At 45.9% G+C, this 15,961-nt stretch overlaps 1 protein-coding gene across 17 annotated transcripts in view; it reads right to left on the minus strand.

Annotated features, from left to right (window-relative positions):
• Positions 1 to 14,308, minus strand: part of LOC142563813 (uncharacterized) — a 35,885-nt gene extending 21,577 nt beyond the window's left edge. For 3 of the 17 annotated variants that reach the window (XM_075674454.1, XM_075674447.1, XM_075674452.1), the window contains exon 1: positions 9,190 to 9,341. Coding sequence is in view for 2 of the 17 variants with exons in the window: in XM_075674443.1 (XP_075530558.1) it covers positions 5,332 to 5,423 (92 nt within the window). In the remaining 15 variants the exon portion in view is untranslated. Of the gene's footprint in view, positions 1 to 1,828; positions 1,862 to 4,398; positions 4,582 to 5,331; positions 5,876 to 9,065; positions 9,167 to 9,189; positions 9,342 to 14,152 lie in introns of those variants that run through there. The other 14 variants (XR_012824423.1, XR_012824425.1, XR_012824420.1 and 11 more) reach the window with 10 other exon arrangements.
• Between the last annotated feature and the right edge of the window lie 1,653 nt (positions 14,309 to 15,961).

Here is a 15,961-nt window from a genome sequence, read left to right on the forward strand (position 1 = left end):
AACGGTTCTACTTAAACTGAGGACGACACAACGAGCATTGATATACGCGAATGCAAAACAGTAGATTATGGTCACTTCGTTAAAGGAATCAAGAAGTCAACTCAATAGAAGCTTGTTCTTACTGCTTCTGATAGTGTGCGGGAGCCTTTGCTTTTTATACACAATGTAGAGGACATTAACGCCCATATGCGCAGGAACTACAGTTACTTAATATTATAAAATATTATTTGACTAACCCCATCTGTTTGCCACCTTTGCCACCGTCGTTTGCCACCGTCGTACCTTTCAGCCGATTCCTTATATAAGAATCATGAATTTTTTTTAACCTAGCCGCATCTTTGATTGTTTATATGAGCCCGACATTGTTGCAGGTCATGCACTCTGGTGTGTATCAAAGGCGCGGCACAGTCGAATGGCAAGGAAAACGGTAGCATAGAACGTTCGATTTGAAACCAGCGTGTGCACTCCAATCCTTTGAAGCAAGACATGAGAGCTGTGATTGCGATTGCTTATGACCATCGAGAAAAATCTATTTGTCTCTTTGAGGGCCTGTGACACCTCGTGTAACATAGCACGGGGTGTTGTCGCAAAACAAGCGCAAGATTTTTAGCATGTGGTAGAAGGTTGTGGTTGGATAAAGGTTAGCACAGACTCGGTACACTTGAGAGAAGCACGAAATAAGTAAAAAAAATTATAAGCTTGTCATAAGCGTCGGATTACCACCTATTAAAGTTCACTGGAGAATGAAAACCCCGTGTACTTGTCTAGTGCGGCTTCCAGAGCTCTTCATTGAACATAGAAGGCTACAAACATCGCGCTGTAGAGAGAGTCCGCGCATTCGGCTGGTCAAAGCAGCCCGTATTTCGTCCTTGACTAGATGAATAGCAAATGGGCATATAACTTCGTTTGTTGCTTCGTGAAGCTAATATAATAACATGTGTTTGTCCCAGCAGCCGAGGAGATATTCTGTAATTGTCTACCTACTGGACCATGCATTTCAGACTCTGCTGATACGCTGGAATTTACCTACCGAGAACGAAACTTCAGCATCAAACAAAATGGACATGTCCACAAGTGGGAGAACTACAGAGTACCCCCCCCGCCAGGTGCACGAGTGGATTAAAATGGTAGTGTTAATGCAAAATTGTGCCGTTCAATGCCTGCACTCCTCAGGTTTCGCCGCGGGTTATTATAACATGCTTGGACCGTTTCGAAAAGGTCGAGCAGTTAGAAGCCTACATGGGGGAAATAAGTCTCCTTGATCGTAAACTTTCTGCACTTCTGCGAAAATATTCGCTCGCTTAAATACATGCGTTCTTTAATATACAATACAATTTTCATTACAGCATTCTTCATAGCTCAGGGCAAACATACAGTACTATACCACAGTACCATATTACATAGAAAAGCTCGCCATCTGTTGACCAATGGTATCGTTAGCCCATTAGAGTGCTGTGATGCGCTAGTTGGTGCATAGCTTAAGAAGGATATTTACGAAGGTAACATCACCTCATAAAATATTATAAGTACTATCTGTAAATGCTTAGCCTAACTGACGGTGCAAATTAAGCCGAGGTCTTTACCGTGGGGACTCTATACAATGTATATAAAGGATATACGAAATGCAATATATACAAATGTATTTATGCAGTAATTGTTCTTTGGGAAAAATGCGAGACAGATGTCACGCTGAACAAAACGAAGGTGGCTGGCTTGTGGCAAGAAGCACTTTTGAAGAAGTCTTTCTAAAATTATTCCCAAGTGTCGTCACCTAGCTACAAGCATAGTCTTTTACTAGCGTCAAAATACATGGAGTTAAAAAAATTACAATTAAATAGTTTCCCTTTCGGCACGTTCGCTGCAGATTTCGAGAAATACCAGTTTATCGGAAGATGGTGCAGTGGAAGGAGCTTGGAATAAAATGAGATGAACTAAACAATTCGAAGGCAGCTACCAATTTAACATGGTTTGATTGAAAGGCTGTAATTTATGTAACGACACGTACTTAGAATAAGCGCTCGAAAACTTATAGTAAAACACATCTTCTCATGTGGCTCGCATGCCAACAAGCAATCGAGCAAAGTGTCTCCACGTGGGAAAGTCATTACACCAATAATTAATTGCAATATTCTCGGAAGAGCAAATTGAAATAGTAAAGTATTTACACTTCAGTTTTAAAGGTGATCGGTCTCGTCGTAGCACAGCATACCTTTCTTTCCTTAGGAAATGTCATGAGCTCAGCACACACACACGAGTCCAGGTAATGAAGACATGGTTTAACATTTAAACTAACTCGAAGACTACCATCTGGGCTGAAAGGACATAAGTAATATGAATGTACAGCTCAGCTCAAAGGCGTTGGGGGGTGATACGGAAGGGAAATAACACCGTGTTATTCGCCTGCTAACGTTCTCAGTGGCACTGAAAATTGAATATTTTGCGTTAATCTTCATGATAATAGTATTTGACAAATATCTGCTAGGGAGAGTGGAAATAAGATGAAATGCCAAACATGTCACAGCGTTGCTTTCTGGACACATGACACGGCACGTGTTTCCGCAGCTTCACAATTCCGCACTCCTATTTAAAAGTGGAATATTTTATAACTGCAATTTATTTATCATAAACAAATTGGGCTGATCACTGGACTGGAGTAGTCAAACGTGCTCGCATGGCGGGCTGATCCTGCAACCAATATATGTTGTTGCAAAGGTATGGGTGACCCCCATGGTAGGCTGCTTGCCATGGCGTTTCACTAATTGAGCTCCACGTCATAGGTCTGATCCCACCCGCCCAAATGCATGTAGATGAGGAGCAATGGAAAAAAAGGAAATGTAGCGGTACCTAAATTCGGATAGACTTCGCAGATGGTCAAAATTATTCCGGATTCAAGAACTTCGGCGTCTCTCATAGCCACATCGTAGTTTTGCATCGTAACGCACCAAAATTTAAAATAATTATATAAAAGGGTTATTCCCGTTTTCATATAAGCCGAGTAAACAGGCTTGCATGGGCCCATGCTAATAAAACAATCGCCTTACAATCTATTAATGGCAGAACGGAGACATAGATTGCTTGCCCCCCGCTGAGGCGCCTGAGTCAGCAGGCGTTTGGTGTGTTGCGACACCACGTACCCAAGTATATAAAGTTTGGACCCTTCCGTGTTTAAGCGGCGTGGCTTTGTCACGTAAGCGGGCTTGAGCCGATGCTGAGTGTCAGGACCTTTAAGGCCCCTCGGCAGAGGCAACACACCCCTTTGTCCACGGCCTCACGTAGACGGAACCCCCGGACTGACCCTCTCCCTGGGAATCGGTAGTTGCCTTTTCCTGTCTCTCTCTCCCTCGAACCTTCGTCTTTCTCTCACTTTCCATCTTTCCTTTCTCGTTTTCATTTCTTTCTTACTTAAAAGCTTCCTGGCAGCAAGGGTCAACCTTGTGTGAGTAACCAACCTAGGTTATGTCATATTTGCTTATTGTAGCGACGTACAGCTGGCCTTTGCAGGCCCTGTTTTTTCCGGCCCCGCAGCCTGCCCTTGTAGGACTCCATGGTGGGTGGCTGGCTGCCGAAAACTGCACGTCTACACATGGCTGCTTCCTTCTCCCCACTTCCTGATCGACTCAGAAAAGAGGTTACACCATGGAAGTGTTTACATTTTTTGATCGAAGCACTGAGAACGTTTCCGGCAATCAAGTAGTCCTCTCTGGGAAACCAGGAAAGGCAATAAGAATGACCTCCCCTTTCCTCGTCTCTAAATGTCTAACCGAAATTATTGGCCCCGACTATAAAACAACTAGCCTGAAAAGCAGCGGCCGCCTCCTGGAAATGCATGGAAAAAAGCAGTACAATATACTACGCGACCTTGTCTCTTTCGGAGATATACCTGTTTTAGTGAAACCACATCGCACCATGACTAATATCCGCGGTTTGATGTCTGATGATCATTTGATGAACTTAGCGACAATGAACTTCGAGACGAACCGAAACAGACAAATGTTACCAACGTTACACGAATAAAAAGGAGGCGTGATGGGAAATAAATTTACACTAAACACCTAATTCTCCCATTCGCTTCCAGTGTGCTGTTAGAAATCATCGAGGCAGGTTAAGTTAACATCCGAGTAAAGCCGTAAATTCCCAACCCTCTCCGCTGCTATAAATGTCAAAGGTACGGCCACAGTCCTGAGGACTGCCGTGGCCGTCTGACATGTGCAAAATGCAGTGCACACGAACACTCAGCTGAATATTGCGAAAATGCTCGACACTGCGCTAACTGTGATGGGGAGCGCGCCGCATACTTGCGGTCCACCGCATCCCAGAAAAGTGAGAAAATACTTAAGACAATCAATGTAAACCAGAATCTATCGTTCAAGGAAGCACGCAGGCGGATTTAATACCTACCCCAGGACAGCTTTGGCGACACAATGGCTTCCGGGGCCTGTCCGGCCCACACGCAGGGAGTCAGCATTGAAACCATCTGACCCCCCCCCTCCCCAGTGTTTGCACCTAGCGCTGCTCGGCCACCACCGCAGAAGGGGCCATCGGCGTCCGGGCAGGTGGCCTCAAAGGTTTCGCCCAACGTCCCGAGACCTTTACATCAAACACAGCGCTCGGAAGAGCGCGTGTCCAGCGCCTCGCAAGAGGCGACAGACACAACAACCAGCCAGATGGCGCCGTCAGCGCCAATGGACTGGCGAGATCGTCGCGATCCTTCAATAAAAAAAACTGCTTATCACGGCGCCTGGATAGGAACCGAGAACTAATCTTTATCTCTTAGACACACAGCACTAAACACATTTATCAGTATGGAGATACAAATACTACAGTGGAATGTCAGAGGACTTCTTGATAACCTCGACGACATTACAGAACTACTACACAAACACAATCCAAACTTGCTGTGTCTTCCAGACACACATCTGAAACTTACAAACATTATTTTCTTCGCAACTGTTTTATCTTACGAAAGGACCGGGAGAAGGCTCACTCCTCTGGCGGTATAGCAATTGCAGCCGACATTTCTGTAGCTTGCTGATACGCAGCCCTCAAGATGCCCCTTGAAAGTCTGATGCTTGTGTTTTGGTAATATTAATGTTTAGTCCATTGTAATCACTAAATATACTTATCTGCAATATAGTTCTGTTCCGCTGATTTATAATGTCTGATAATTATACGCCGGAGAATAGCAAAGTCATGTCATTTGCGTAAATTAAAACTTTTTCTGGTATCACTAGTTACTATTGACAATGTCGTTGTGCAACACCAGATAAATTTGGTCTAACGTCGCATGAATTGCAAGTTATATTCAAGAAGTGGTGCCTACAACCTACATACCAGCGGAGAAGGGCCAGGCTTTTGAGACGAAATCCATGGTTTTGTAGTTCTTTTATTGACACGTTATAGTTAAGACAGACGAAGGCTTTCATAACAACTACATAGATCTTTAGGGCCAAATGTTGTTTCGGAAAAGCATTCAATAATGAGCTCCTGTTTTAGTAGAGCGAGTTCTGTTGAGCGCTTTTTCATGAAGCTAATTTGTGCAGTATGTATTATCTCATGCTTATTGCAAAAGCTGGGCAATCTTATCAATCTTACTTTTTTCAAGCCTTTTGAAAGATTTATAATACTGACACTGGCGTCTAGATAGCGATAATAATTTTTCTCCGTTTTTCTGTAACCCATTTAGATTTGTGACTTCCATTTGTTTCAGAAAAACGCGTTTCAATAATACAGATAGAAAAAATGTGTTACGCAAGGTGCTAAATGGTCTATAATGTATTTGACGGGTTCTATTTTATTAGTAGCTGCGTCGTCGCTAGCACTGTTGTAAGTTGTGAAAAGATGCAGATCAACGTTAATACATTGCCAAGAAAGGAAGTTTTCTCATTGCAATGTTCCAAGCAGTGTGGTAGGTAAAGCCCCTCCGGTAACGAGATTGACAATATAATCGCTGTCTAAATGTGATTATTGTTTGCCAGTAAATCCAATGTTCTGGCCTATCATAGATAAATTATTCTTATGCGTTTAGCGATTCAGTGTGGTATTTTGCTTTTTCATGCTAATTCCGTTCTTCACGCTAACACAGATACGAGCTCGCAGAAATCGTCCTCTTTGGCCTTAAAAAAATTCTACAGTTAGGCGGTTCGTAAACGCTTTATAACCTCTGAGTAAGTCAACAGCACGTGTTTTACGAATTTCTTAAACATCCTATCCTTAATCTAAATCTTGCGTAATACTTCCAGTATAATCCATGGCTTACGAATTTTTTTGATGTTCGCAAGAACGGCTGTGGAAATGAAGCCCGGTATCGCGAAGAAAACAATTTAAAACCCTATCATACGCGCCGTAATGATCGCTTTCTTTAAGTATTCTGATCATATTGCCGCCAGGTGTTTTGAGCCAGTAAACGGTCAGCCTTGCATGCCCAGCAAAAACGATGAAGACAACAACGCCAATGGTCCCGCGCCAGCTGGAGAAAGGTCCCTTCGTGCCTGGCGTTTTTCGTGTCTGGCTGCTGGCACTGTTCCTTACACTTGCTTTAGCGTGTGACAAAGAGGTGTATATGCTGGGCAATCTAATCTATGCACCAAACCCATCCGAGCAGCAGGAGTTCCAGGCCCATACCTGTGGTTACGCCTGCACACCCCGCCAGCAATACAATCCGTGGACAAGCGCCTGAGTTTGGACTCCTCCAAGACAAAATGGTCGCTCTGACCACCCCAACCGCTATGGAAGTCACAACGCCGAATCATTGTACGTTACTTAATCTGCGAACGCCGAATCCCTTCCACGGTGCCATACATGAGGATGTTGAAGATTGGATGGTGCACAATGAACGTGTTGCCGCGCTCAAACGCGTTGGGATGATGCAGACAAACTGAAACACATATATTTCATCCTTAACGATGGCGCACGTGTTTGGTATGAGAACCGTGCAGATGCCCTAACTTCATGGGCACAATTCAAACGCCGGATTCCTGAGACGTATGCGACCAGTGATCGCCGAGAACGAGCTGAGCGTTATCGCCACTCCCGCATACAAATGTCGAATGAAGATGTCGCAATGTATGCCGAGGACATGACATGTCTCTTTCGAAGAGCCGATCGCAGCATGGCTGAAGAAAAGAAGGTGCAGTACCTGATGCGTGAGGTGAAAGAGCAGCTCTTCAGCGGTCTCGTGTGCAATCCTCACAAAACTGTGCCAGAATTCCTTTCCGAGGCGCTCACCATGGAAGAGACTTTTTGGCAGCGGGCACCATCATACGATCCCCAAGTGAACGCTGACTCACCTACGGACTGCTTCGGAGCTCTCGGAGGCCACGTCGATTTCTTTCGAGAGTCGATTCGTTCCGTAATCCGTGAAGGACTCCAGGAAAAGTCGGTACCTTCACAGCCGACGCTCAGCTCCTTGTCCTGGGTTCTCCGTGACGAAGTCCAGCATTCGCTAAGAGAACTACCCTTCAACAAAGAAGCTCGACCGCTAAGAACTAACAGCCCCCGTATGTCATATTCGGAAGCTTTGACGCAACCTGCCCCACCTTCTCTCCGCTTCGCACCGCCTGCCCGGCTATGCTAAAGTCCGTCCAAGTGGCCTCGTATTGCAAGGACCCCAGACAGGCCCCAAGGAAATCAGATGTGTGGCGGGCTCCTGATCGCCATTCCCTTTGCTTTAACTGTGGCGAAGCTGGGTATGTCTACCGACATTGCTCCTATCGAGAGCTCGTACTACGTGGATTCTCAGGAAACTTGCCGTTGCCTAGGTTGGGCCAGCGTCCTCCTGAAATTTAAGAATACCTTGCCCATAACCGCGAATTCCTATCAGGTCGACACCAGTGCGGTGTTCTCCGACTCGCCGTACGTGTTCGCGTGTGGTGCAGGGACGGCTGCCCAGCCTTCGCCGGGAAAACTAACCACACCGGCCTTCGGGGGCGAGGCAGCTCAGTCTGGATGTGCTCAAGGACCCCTACTGACAATTACGCGAACCGGCGATATTATGACGACGACAGTACCTGCTGATTACGAAAAAAAATTTCCTTGTACTGCTCGACGGTAGTGAATTGACTGCTTTAGTGAACACTCGAGTGGATTATTCTATAATCAGCGAAAAACTGGCCACCCTTCTGTAGAAAGTGACGACTGCTTGGAATCAAACGCAGTTCGTAGAGCAGGCAGGCACATCGTCACAAAACTCAGCATGTGCACGGCACGAATGCATATTCGCGGCTCTACATTTGTTGACAGCTTGAGAATTCGCTCTCAGTGTTCTGGAGACATAATCATCGGCATGGACTTTCTCAGGGTGCACGCAGCTATCATCGACATTCGACAATGCCTCCTAACTTTCTCGACAAAGAGCGCCTCTGCGACGATCAACAACATCCACCCTCAAGCCTCTCTTCGCGTCATCGACAACGCTGTCACGTTACCACCACCTGCAAATGTGGTTAAAGTGGTATGTGACAGACTCATACATGGTGAATCGGTCGCAGAAAGTAATCGCTCTCTCCTGCTTTCTCAAGGTGTTTGCGTAGAAAGAAGCCTTATTGATCTCCATGATGGGCACTGTGAGGTTCTTGTCACGTGCTTCAGCTACGAACACCGGCACCTTTTCTCCGGTACTTTCATCGCCTACGCCGACCCGATCGTCGATGTCACTGAGTATTTTGCTTCCGAGGCATTCGGCACTGCAGCAGCTCTTCGGCGCAATGTCAACTTTAGTCCAACGATTCCTGAAGAGAACAAACAACCCCTGCGCGTGCTGTTGCACGAGTTATACTCTTGCTTTGCACGTTCGTCGAAGATGCGTCAAACACCGATTACGAAACACCGTATCATCACTTACGAAGACCTGTCCCCCATACGGCAACAGCCATATCGTGTTTCCCCGACCAAACGACATGCGATTCAAGCGCAGGTGTAGGAAATGCTTCAAGACGGTGTAATACAGTCTTCATGCAATCCCTCGTCATCGCCAGTCATTCTTGATAAAAAGAAAGTTGGCACGCTTCGGTTTTGTGTCAACTACCGAAAGCTAAACAACGTCACAAAGAAAGGCGTGTACCCGTTACCTCGTGTCGACGATTTGCTGGACAGGCTGAGGTGCGCGAAGTATTTCTACGCTATCGATCTGAAAACTGGCTACTGGTAAATTGAAGTGGATGAGTGGGAGCTCGAAAAAACTGCTTTACTTACTCCGGATGGCCTTTACGAATTTATAGTATTCCCTTTCGGCCTCTGTTCTGCTCCAGCCACATCCCGGGAAATGATGGATACTGTTCTCGCTGACCTCAAATGGAAAGCTGCCTCGTCTATCTCGATGATATCGTTGTCTTTCCGGATACTTTTCACGAGCACCTTCGACGCCTTCGGAATGTACTCGAAGCCATTCGATCGGTTGACCTTACACTCAAGCCAAAGGAATGCCACTTCGGTTACGAGGAACTGAGATTCCTTGGTCGCGTCGTGAGTGCGGCAGGTGTTCAGCCCGATCCCGAGAAGACTGCTGCCGTAGCTGCTTTTCGCGCTCCAACTGACAAGTAAAGTGTACCACGATTATTGGGCTTCTGTGCGTATTATCGATGCTTCATTGAAAATTTTTCGAAGATTGAAGAGCCGCAATTTCATCTTACGCGTGATGGCGCGCCATTCCTCTGGAGTGAGGAAGAACAGAGCGCCTTTGCGGAGCTACAAAGTTGATTGCCTTCTCCACCCATGCTCGGTCATTTTGATGAGAATGCTGAGACACAAGTACGCACTGACGCCAGAAATATCGGTCTCAGAGCTATCCTGGTGCAACGGCAAGACGGGACTGAGCGAGTTGTCGGCTACGCGAGCCGCACTCGGTCACGCTCCGAGTTCAATCATTCCACCACAAAGAAGGAGGGCTTCGCAGTAATTTGGCCTACTACAAAGTTTAGGCTTGGCCGTAATGGAGGCATTATGGAATCAGGGTGTAGATGAGCCATATGTAAAAATACTGGAAGATATCTATAGCGGCTCCACAGCCACCGTAGTCCTCCATAAAGCAAGCAACAAAATCGCAATAAAGAAAGGCGTCAGGCAAGGAGATACGATATCTCCAATGCTATTCACAGCGTGTTTACAGGAGGTATTCAGAGACCTGGATTGGGAAGAATTGGGGATAAAAGTTAATGGAGAATACCTTCGTAACTTGCGATTCGCTGATGATATTGCCTTGCTTAGTAACTCAGGGGACCAATTGCAATGCATGCTCACTGACCTGGAGAGGCAAAGCAGAAGGGTGGGTCTGAAAATTAATCTGCAGAAAACTAAAGTAATGCTTAACAGTCTCGGGAGAGAACAGCAATTTACAATAGGCAGCGAGGCACTGGAAGTCGTAAGGGAATACATCTACTTAGGGCAGGTAGTGACGGCGGATCCGGATCATGAGACGGAAATATTCAGAAGAATAAGAATGGGCTGGAGTGCGTTTGGCAGGCAGTCCTAAATCATGAACAGCAGGTTGCCGTTATCCCTCAAGAGAAAAGTATATAATAGCTGTGTCTTACCAGTACTCACCTACGGGGCCGAAACCTGGAGGCTTACGAAAATGGTTCTACTCAAATTGAGGACGACACAACGAGCTAAGGAAAGAAGAATGATAGGTGTAACGTTAAGGGATAAGAAAAGAGCAGATTGGGTGAGGGAACAAACGCGAGTTAATGACATCTTAGTTGAAATCAAGAAAAAGAAATGGGCATGGGCAGGTCATGTAATGAGGAGGGAAGATAACCGATGGTCATTAAGGGTTAAGGACTGGATCCCAAGGGAAGGTAAGCGTAGCAGGGGGCAGCAGAAAGTTAGGTGGGCGGATGAGATTAAGAAGTTTGCAGGGACGGCATGGCCACAATTAGTACATGACCGGGGTTGTTGGAGAAGTATGGGAGAGGCCTTTGCCCTGCAGTGGGCGTAACCAAGCTGATGACGATGATGATGAAAGTTTAGGCTTTATCTCTACGGGCGGCCATTTAAAGTTGTGACTGAACATCACGCTTTGTGCTGGTCTACGAACCTCCGAGACCCTTCTGGACGATTGGCACGTTGGAATCTGCGACTCCAGGAATTTAGCATCACCATCGCATACATGTCAGGCGGAAAACATGAAGATGCTGACAGGCGATCACGAGCACCTGTTGAATCTCAGAATCCTGACCAAGAAGAGGACAGTGCCTTCCTGGCAGCCCTCATTGGGCTGCATTTGCTCGCTAAACAGCGATGAGGCGCTGAGTTAAGGCCCATCATCGCTCACTTAGAAGGTGGCATCGCGTCCATTCCTCGCCCTATTTTGCGACGGTTGTCGTCATTTTGCCTACTAAAGGGCATCTTATACATAAAAACATATGGGCCAAGGACAAAGCAAATCTTCTAGCAGTGTTTCAATGCCTTCGCGAACGACATCCTATTAGCCTGCCACGACGAGCCGACATCTGATCACTTGGGCTACTCAAGGACTCTGGACAGGGTAGAACAACTGTACTACTGGCCTAGACTGAAAGCTTGCGTCAAACTCTACATGACAGGATGCCGTGAATGCGAGCGGCGCAAGTCACCACCCTTCAAGCCTGCAGGCCTTCTACAACCCATCGACCCTCCGCGTATGCCGTTTGACCAAGTTGGAATGAACCTTCTTTGACCATTTTCCTTGTCGTCCTCCGACAACAAGTAGATCATTGTCATAACTGATTAGTTGACGCGTTACGCTTAGGCGAAGCCGCGACCACGCGGAACAGCATCTGAAGTTGCCCAGTTTTTTATGCATCACATTGTGCTTCGGCATGGCGCACCGTCATTCACCATCAATGACCTAGGGACGGCATTTACGGCGAAGCTTCTGGAGGTCATATTCAAGTTGAGTTACACGAGTGATCGAAAGGCCACTGCATACCACCATCAAACTAACGGCTTGACAGAAAGTCTAAGGAAAACACTGGCAGACATGACCTCTATGTACGTGAATGTGCAACACAAAACGTGGGACGCAATCCTGCCGTACGGAACGTTTGCTTACAACACTGCCACGCAGGAGACTACCAGCTTCACGCCGTTTCGCCGCGTTTATGGTCGAGATGTTCAAACTATGCTAGACGCCATGATTCCGTATGAAGATATCGATCAGCTCGACCAGCTAACTCCTGATGTAGAGTACAATCAGCGCGCCGAGGAAGCACGTCAACTGGCCCGTGCGCACATAAGACAGCAGCTGTGTACAGATGCTATATGGTACAATCTACACCATCGACAAGTTACTTATGAGCCTGGTGAACAAGTTTGGCTTTCGACCACCATTAGACGGCGAGGCCTCAGTGAGAAACTCCTGAAAAAGTACTTCGAACCATACACAGTTATAAGGCGTGTAAGCGACAATAAGGTGATTACACACGGAGACCTGCCATCGCCCAAGCGCTGTTTACCACGCGCAGAGACTGTACATGTCGTCCGCCTCAAGCCGTATTTTACGCGGTGACGTTAAGTATACTGATGAAAGAAACTTTTTTGATGTCTTTAACGACGAAACGTTTTTTTTTTCGTTCCCGACCATAGAACACATTTTTTGCCTCGTGTGAATATCCGTACGTGTGCTATCGCGTTTCCATTTTTTTCGGCCTACCTAATTTGTGTACTTTGCGTGTACGTCTTCTGTTTGAGCACTGAGTCGATGCTTCATAGGGATGGGGATAATGGCACGTGGTGTTTTGAGCAAGAAAACGGTCAGCACAGCGTTCCCAGCAAAAACGGCGAAGAAGATGATGAAGTCAGCAATCCCGCTCTAGCTGGAGAATCGTCCCTTCGTGTGTGGCATTTTTCGTGTCTGGCAGCTGGTATTGCTGTTTACTCTTGCCTAAATGCGTGACAACATTAAATTTTGAATTTTGGCTTGGAATGTTTTTATTGTGCGAGGTGTAATTTGTCGAAACGTCCCTAGTTGTGTTCTTCTTGTCTTTAGTGTATGTTTACGTACACATAGCTAATGCTATTATGATCTATATTATTATGAATGAGGAGGCTGTATATTTGTTGTGAGCATTAGTAATGAGTGCTCATGCGAGAGAGATCAGTAACACTTCACAAGTATTCACTATACACCATTATATATACATATCCTCCTCTACCAGCTGTTCTATTTAGAACAAAGTTCTCATACGCAGGAAACATAAACAGTGATCTCTTCTACATACCGCGTTTCAGTCAACATAATGACATCTAATCCATATTCTAGCTGACCAAAAAGTACCTATAATTGTGTCCTCTTATGTACAGCTGATTTTGTATTCAAATGAAACATTTTCATAGAGTGTGAACACTTATGTTTATATATTCTTTTGAATTCTTCCAGACTTGTGTATACAGGATACGCCGTGATTATTATTCACCATAGTAACTCATACAAAGCCCAGGCCTATATTCTATTTCATGTAATTCTCCAACCTTGCACACAATGATTTCCCTGTTAGCGTCCTTTTTCCTGATGAACATCTTTCCATTCTTGTGCCGCGCATTCCTGTAGCCATGCTCCTGGGCCGAAGTTCTCGACGTTCAAAGAAAAAATTTTGTAGCCTTTGCCAAATTCTTAAGAATGTAACATTGTTCCGTAGATTCTCTCAGCACATGTCTTTTGCTACAAAAATTTTTCTGCACTGACTGCTTCCCAAAATGAACTATACTTCCGGGCACTCTGTCACACTGAGCTCGAAGTCTGCATATTCACAATATGTCCGTGTCGTTGTGTTGAGGCAAACACATTTTAGAGCTATTTCATTGAGCTTTAGTAAAATGTTTCATTTTGAGCCACTGGAAACCAGTGGAAATTAATGTCTAACTTTCTACTTTGCCCCTCGAGTTTATGAATCTTCTGTTTGACATAATTTATTTCAAGGTTCGCCGCATGTTTTTTTTTTCATTTTCGGCGCTCTGTTCTATATATCTTCAATTTCTGTAACCTGTCGACATATATGATTGCTAATTTCATTATATTGGTTAGACGTCATTTCTAACGATTCCTTACTGCTTTCCACCGTGTCCTTAAGTCTTAAGAGTCTATGAAGTGTTTAATAAACAGTCAGGAACATGCTTGCGAAGTCTACATCGTCACTGTTAGATTTGGAACCCTGAGCACCTCTAGACTTGGTTGACTTACCAGTCGGACATCGCCATCACTTGCGTTACGCTTCCTGCTTCGACTTTGCATGTATTTACTGCTCTGGATGGGTTTTCAATGTGGTAGAGACAGCTACATCATTGACCGATCAAGGCTTCATCAACTCGAGCACGAACATTTGCACCAGGGACAGATCTCAGTTTCAATGGCAGGCATATCAGTACAAAGAGTCTCATAACTGTGGAGAAAGGTCTCAGCGCAGGTGCCGCAACGCAGGTGGCGGGAGAGCTACGAGTAGGCTTGTGCACAGAGGCTGCCGCTTTTGCCAAAGTGTTAGAAACTTCCGGCTGGAGCCAAGAAGGAAGCTGCCGGAGTAGGTCACACGAGAGTATGCAGAAAGCACGCCAGCGACTGTCGGTGTTTATAACCGCAGGAACCGAAGGTACGAGTGTCACCGAGCCGTTCTTTCGATGAGTGGGCCAAAAATGTCACGCATGAAGCTCACGTACGCCTGCGGGCACAGGCTGCTGCCGCTGCCAAGGTGGTCCAAATAACGCAAGCCAGTTTGCTTAAAGGGTACACATAACTTAATGCCATCCCTCTTTGGAGCTGGTTCACATTAGTGATACACAAAACTCGCACGACCGACGGCAACTTGTGGTTAAGGAGACATTATGTGACCAACCTTCACACACACAAAAACTCGACCTCCCCTCAGCCACACCGAACCGCCTCGTGATTACTGTGGTTCACGTATATTCGCAAACATATTGGAACTTAAAACAAGACTCAGCGGGTACAGACGGCCTGTTTCTGCGCATCCCTATGGTTCCAGAGCTTTGAGACTCCAGTTGCGAGGCTTACAAGTCCAGCAGTGAGCGACCAATGCACAACAGTGGTTTTTCCAACCATTTGTGACCATTTGCGACCAGTCGTCAGGTAGACAATACGCTCGCGCGACCTTTGCGAGTAGCGAGTGTGGATGAGGAAAGCTTGCCTCTCGAATTCGGTGTCACTGAGGTGACCTAATTTGTCTTGCTTGATCCGGTGCAACCACATGTCATGTGATTTTCTGTCGTTCTTTACGTTTGGAATTGCAAAGAGTACCTCGCCAAAGCTGTATTGCGGTCCCATGGTATTGCAAAAAGTGCTTTCCTGGACTCCGCGAGGTTGCCACATTCGAAAACTCATGTCCGCAAATTTTACAATTTTTAACCTGCTAGAAAGCTTTCAAATCCTAGAGCATGTAAAGTATGAAGAATGGATGATAGACGGCAAGCGTGCTGAGGATCCCATTTTGTTTTATCTGCGAGTCCACTTTATCGTAGCATGTGCAAATTATGGAGGCATTTGAGCGCGGAAAGCCGCTGGACAATCAGTAGCGGGGCGGCAAAGAATAAAGGTTTGAGTTGGTCCAGTGACTTTAATGATGGCCGCACGGCAATAACATTTGGTACCGTTCTCACACCGTGCAACTTTCTTCTCACGAAATGGCAGAGTAGTTGAATTTCGCGCGGATTCCAACAAGCGAGCGTGATGTTGATTCCGTTAGGTACGCACACGCGTGAGCAAAAGCATACGCACCAGATGTTTGCCAAAAAACAGAATTTCTTTGTAATTAACACGCATAAAAGGAAACTCACAAGTGCGCTAGAAGATTGATAATGCCAACTTTAGACTGCAGTATTATGTTTCAAGTTGAATTCCCAGACACAGGAACAAATGAGATCTATCGTCCAATCCCTGGTGCGCACACTTTTGCTCACGGGTGTACATCAATGTTGGGTGAAGCGCGGCATAAAACACTTATGTGAAAAAAAGCCGACAGATTCGGTTGCTTCGATTTAT

Source organism: Dermacentor variabilis, chromosome 11 (genome assembly GCF_050947875.1).
Source record: "Dermacentor variabilis isolate Ectoservices chromosome 11, ASM5094787v1, whole genome shotgun sequence".
NCBI classification, from domain to species: Eukaryota; Metazoa; Arthropoda; class Arachnida; order Ixodida; family Ixodidae; genus Dermacentor; species Dermacentor variabilis.